The sequence below is a fragment of the Triticum aestivum genome, chromosome 7B, assembly GCF_018294505.1.
Source record: "Triticum aestivum cultivar Chinese Spring chromosome 7B, IWGSC CS RefSeq v2.1, whole genome shotgun sequence".
NCBI lineage: Eukaryota > Viridiplantae > Streptophyta > Magnoliopsida > Poales > Poaceae > Triticum > Triticum aestivum.
Window position 1 is genome coordinate 441,434,372 of NC_057813.1, and position 5,523 is coordinate 441,439,894.

General features: G+C 46.9%; 1 protein-coding gene across 1 annotated transcript in view; it reads left to right on the forward strand.

The window, feature by feature from the left end:
- Window positions 1–1,984: 1,984 nt before the first annotated feature.
- LOC123156167 (uncharacterized) overlaps window positions 1,985–5,523 on the forward strand; it is a gene marked incomplete at its 5' end in the record, with an annotated part of 11,481 nt that continues 7,942 nt past the window's right edge. The window contains 4 exon segments of the mRNA XM_044574333.1: window positions 1,985–2,178; window positions 2,252–2,386; window positions 3,836–3,873; window positions 3,976–4,042. Of these exon segments, the coding sequence (XP_044430268.1) occupies window positions 1,985–2,178; window positions 2,252–2,386; window positions 3,836–3,873; window positions 3,976–4,042 (434 nt within the window).

The following is a 5,523-nucleotide window of genomic DNA, read 5'->3' on the forward strand; positions in this document are numbered from 1 at the left end:
GGGCATATTTGCAAAGCGCTGGGGGGGCGCCGCCTTACAGACGCCTTAAAAAACATAGGACCCGCTACCTTTTCAGTCTCCTTCCATTTAGTTATACCGCTTGCCAATAACTTGCATGTAAAAAAGGGACAAAGGTTGTTAAGTCCATCAATCCCCACCATAAGTCCATGGCATTGAACGAACTCCTGAATGCGCGTGGTTCATTGGCAGCTATTTGTTTTGTTTTGCGCCATTATGAAGTACTCCTGTAAACAATATAAAAGCGTTTAAATCACTACTTTAGTGATCTAAACGCTTTTATATTTTCTTTACGGAGGGAGTATATATATATTCTTCTTGTCACTAACATGGGAACACTTATTTTCTCTGAGCAGCAAGGCGGTGTCTTCTGATATTGCTTCCAGCCAGTGGCACCTTTTGTGGAGCACCAATAAGCCCTACGCCGCGCCGCATTCGTAGCCGTTTTGCACAGAGCCATGTTGATATGGAACTCTTCTGTTTTGGTCCCCAGAACTCACCAACCGCCACACCCCGTTTCCTGAATATCCCCTGCATACATGTGACTAACCAAAAATGGTGAACACTGGACATGTGATGTATGGGCGGGTGCCCTGCCTTGCCAAAATATGTGATCATGGAATGATTTCATGAACCTCCATAAGTTTTTTTTTTTTGGTATTAGTGAGTGTTCTCTCTTTTTTCTCATGTGTGGTTTGACTCGTTGTACTTTATCCCGTAGGTTACATTCTGCTGTTATTTTGTTTGTCTTTTCCCCTGTTTTGGTCGTTGGAGCTTTCGCTGTCCCACTGCCGTGCGGGTATCTTATTCTTATCCAGCGGCTGCTGCACTAAACTCTGGTCTTTGCACGCATTTGCCCCCTTCTCAGGACAGGGTTCTTCCACACAACGTGCGTAGAGTTTCCCAAATGACGCTTTAGTACAAAAAGTGCCTGGGCTATAAAAATCATCTTCATGAACTATAAGATCGATGCTCACAACAACATTTTCAATTATTTTTACCCAGGAATCGCATTGTGTTTCATTCGGAATACCTCAGCCTGATACGCATTAGAATGCTTGTCGCTGTCCCTTCTCTTCTCGTGATAGTCGAGCTGTTTTTTCCAGGTCCCTCCGTCCCATAATAGAAGAGTGTTTTTGACAGAGCGTCTCATAATATAATATAAGAGTGTTTTTGACAGAGCGTCTCATAATATAAGAGCGTGTTTGACACTCGGAGGGAGTAACGTATAGTTAGACTCTCTTTGGATCAAAGAATTTTCATTGAGTTTTGGAAGATTACATATATCGAAAAAGGCTTTCGCCCCGTTTTATAAATAAAGCAAACCGCCAGAGAGTACACATACAAAGACTAGTCCACATACATCCAAGTTTCACAAACAAGTACAAAGGTTCTGAGGGCACAGCTCAACAAGTCCAAGCAAAGAAAAAAGAAAACCGCTGGAGAGCGGAACAGGCGCCTAGTCCGGTTCCGGCGACGGGGGCGGCGGCGACAGACAGACGACCATCAAGCGAAGGATGGCGTCGGAAGATTACATATAGTTAAGACTCTTCATCGATGATGGTTGTTGCTCTGACTGTCTACTATGGGACCTTAACACGATGACTTTTGAACTGTCTGCTATGATGAGGTTTGCCGGACTCCGGTGAGGAAGGGGCTATGATGCGGACACGCATTCGGCTTAGCTCGTTGCAAGGTGGTGGTCTATGGACATGGTTGTAATTTTTTTACAAATGATGTTCTCTGTACATGATTGATTATAAATAGATTGAAGGTTTCTCTAAAAAAAGTTCCGTTAATCCAAAATAAGCCCTTGAGATGCAAATGGTATAATGATAAGGAAATTTAAAACAAGAGGAGGAAGGCCACAGGAAAGAAGAGAGAGGAGAGCCCATTTGTTGGTCTGTCCCACTCTCTCAACAGCAGGGGAAGCGGGCGGCAGTAGGGAGCAGGCAGCCGTCGCCGCCTCCCGGGAATCCAATGGCCATGACCCAGTCGTCCTTCGCTCGCCGCCCACCCCCCTCCGCGGCGCTCACCTCTCCCTCCTCCTCCTCCTCCTGGTCTCCCCCGAGGCACGGGCCGCGCCGCCGCCGGGCCCTCACGGCCGCGTTCTCCCTCCATTTCCGGCCGGAGGACGTCGCCGAGCTCGCGCACAACAAGGTTCGCCGTAACTAGCTTAACGGACTGCTGCGTTCATTTTTCGATTGAGTAAGGACTCGGCTCGTGTTTCAAGGTCTTGATTGCGGCGACGGTGGCCGGTGTGATCGGGCAGCTGGCCAAGCCCTTCACTTCCGGCAGGGATGGGGGCAAAATCGACATCGTCAGGGTCGCCGCCCAGTCAGGGGGGATGCCCTCCACCCACTCAGCGGTGAGACCATCTTCTACTGACCATTAATTCCTTCAGTTTGTTGTGTTGCTGCTTTACTGGAGTGATCAAGAGCGTGTTTGGCTCTTCTTAGGCCCTGCCTGGGATAAGATTGTGCTCCTGTTATAGGGGTCAAATAATTCTTCCAGAGGCTATTTTGACCATTACATTTCTACAACTTTATAAACGGATACTTTTCATTTAGATGTACTACTAGCATTATAAGATGATGAAAATATATTTTAACATCAAATGAAAAATCTAATGATCGTTACTTTATATTGCTGATGTAGATTGTTTTTTATTATCTATTGTTGGTCAAACTTTGGAAGAGAATTAGAGCCAAAGGCTTTTCACCCCTTCCATTGCAAGAATGAAACAGCATAATGCTTTATAAAGTTGGGCTGCACGAATTCTAAGCAACATGTAATAAGAAATGAAGAATGGAGATAGAACGGAAACGTGGATTTTCCACAGTTACTTGTGTCCGCACCTCATATTGTGAATATGCATCTCGAAGTTTCAAAACATTTTGAAAGAAAATCATGGTTGTACTAAATTTTATATACCAGTTTTACATACATGATTTCGTGTCTTTGCACGGTTCACAAGTGATCACATTTTTTGTATGATTTATTTTTGTAAATACTCATACTGCAGCATATTATGCATTTGTATTTTTTTTGAAAATTCACAAATTGTATTTTCACAATGTGTGTGTGCATGCAACTAGTTTCAGATTTTCGTTTCTCGATGGTATATATCTTCTCTGTCACGCTGAATAATTAACTTGTCGCCAGTGGCCATCTATCTAATGAATAGTCTGTTACATATAGGCTTCTGAAGTACAAGAACAACACAATTCGAAATGAAGCATTAGTGCTAAAAAAAGCATCGTAAAAAGAGAAAAAAAATCAAGGACACATGGGACATGTATTTAAAAGGGTGAACACAAATCATGAGATATCACAGGGAGCACAAATGTGACTGTCAATTATACGAGGAAAGTTACAGCCAGGGAATTTTGCAACAAGGCACCCACTAGTCCTATATGGCTACTGAAAGCATTATAAGGCAGCTGAATTACTGTGAATTAGAAAAGGGGACAGATCCAGAAACTATATAAATACGTACGCACTACTCTCCCTATGTACAGAGGCTGACTACTCTTTGCTCCCATGCACCATCATGCTTTCATTTGCACCATCATGATTAGAATCACAAATTAACACTTAGGATGACGTTTGGATTCTTGAGATGCTTTGTTAGTAAAAATAAAAGGTTATATTGGGAAACATACACCGTGGAATAGAAATCAAAGGTATCATCACAACATGTTACTTCTTTATTCAGGTGCATAATCATATATATTTGAGAGGTAAAGCTATTAATTCTTGCCAAAGTGACAATTCAAATTTTGAATGAATCTGACTATTATTCTTCATATTGCAGGCAGTTGTGGCAGTGACTACTTCGCTTGCGCTAGAAAGGTCAGCTTCTTTAACGTGCTTTAGCTGAGGGCTGACATGTTTCTGCTTGTTTTTGTCCTTAGTGTTTGTCTATTTATTATTGATTCGGGGTTCAGAACACAGGGGGTTTGCTGACTCCATATTCGGGATGTCGGTGGTATTTGCGTCGATTGTAATGTATGATGCTCAGGTATGATAGATTTAATGCTTTTATTTTCTCTCTTATGTCTACTAAATTATCAATCTGGCCAGTTATCAACATCAGTCAGCTTATTGATTATTCAAGTGTGCCGATGATGTGATTCAGCTTTTTTGCAAGTTCAACCTGCCAAATCCCCAAAAATATTGTCAACTCAAGTTTGATATTGATTTGATCGAGACTTGGTAGGAGCATGAGAACATGTTGCATTGTCACCGATTTGACTCTATTACCGAAAAAGGCTTTCGCCCCGCTTTATATATAAAGCAATGACCGACCACAACTCAGATACAAATGCACGCCACCCCAAAACACGCACACACCCAAGGCTGGATACATAGGCACTGAGCGCAGCAACACTACCCCTAGTACTGCAAGAGCAACCGGAGTCCTCAACCGTGGACACGCCAACGCGAAGAGAAGAAGCCGCATATGACGAACCGTGTGCTCCAAGGCGGCGCCTTTAGGAAGGTTACGACACCAGAGCGCCGTCACCGCCCGACCCGAGGATCAAAGTTTCCCCTGGAGCAACACGACGGGCAATGAGAGCCGTGACGACGCCTTCAAGAAGGGAGCGAGCTTCGCCGCCGCCAGTCCGTCCGAAGATAGATCAGGTTTTCACTCCGGCCAACACTCACCACCACCGGACACCACATCCCATTGACCACGCCGCCCACACGGCCATGGGCACTGGGCAACACCTAACCACGGGCTCTGCCCAAGAGCACCGTGGAGCCACCACCAGGGCCGCCGCCCTGGCATCCAAGACCCGGACACCACCTCACTCGAGACCCACCGCTACCCCAACCAAAGATACGAGCGGAAAGGAACCGCCTTTTGCACCCCTGGGCTGCCCCCAACGCCGAAACCCAAAGGCCAGCCAAAATTAGCCTCCATCGATCCGTCCTACTGCCGGACACGAGACGAGCACGGTCCTGCTGCCGGGCACGAGACGGGCATGATCCTGCTGCCGGGCGCGAGACCAGGTCGGTCCTGCTGCCGGGCGCGAGACGAGGTCGGTCCTGCTGCCGACGCGAGACGAGCTCGGTCCTGCTGCCGAGCGCGAGATGAGCGATGGACCGTAGTCGAGGGAGGGCCGAATCTTCGACGAAGGTAGCAACTAGACGACGAGGAGAGGGCCGAAGGTCGAAACGGGCCACCTACAGACAAGCCGACGCCGGAAAGCCAGCCGCCACCCCAGCCAACCCGCCGAGCTGCCGTGGAGTGTTAGACTGTATTTACATGTGTATATTGTAACGTTGTATACCACCTCATTATATATATATGTGATAGGCCACCCCTAGAGGGTTGTGCCGGTTCCCCCAAAGCCTATTGTCTTACATGGTATCACGCTAGGTTACGTCCGCTTCCGCCTAAAAACCCTAAACCGCCGCCGCCGCCGCCGCCACCGCCGCCGCCGCCGCGCCCGCCGTCGCCGTCGCCCGACTGCTATGACGTCCGCCGCTGCGTCC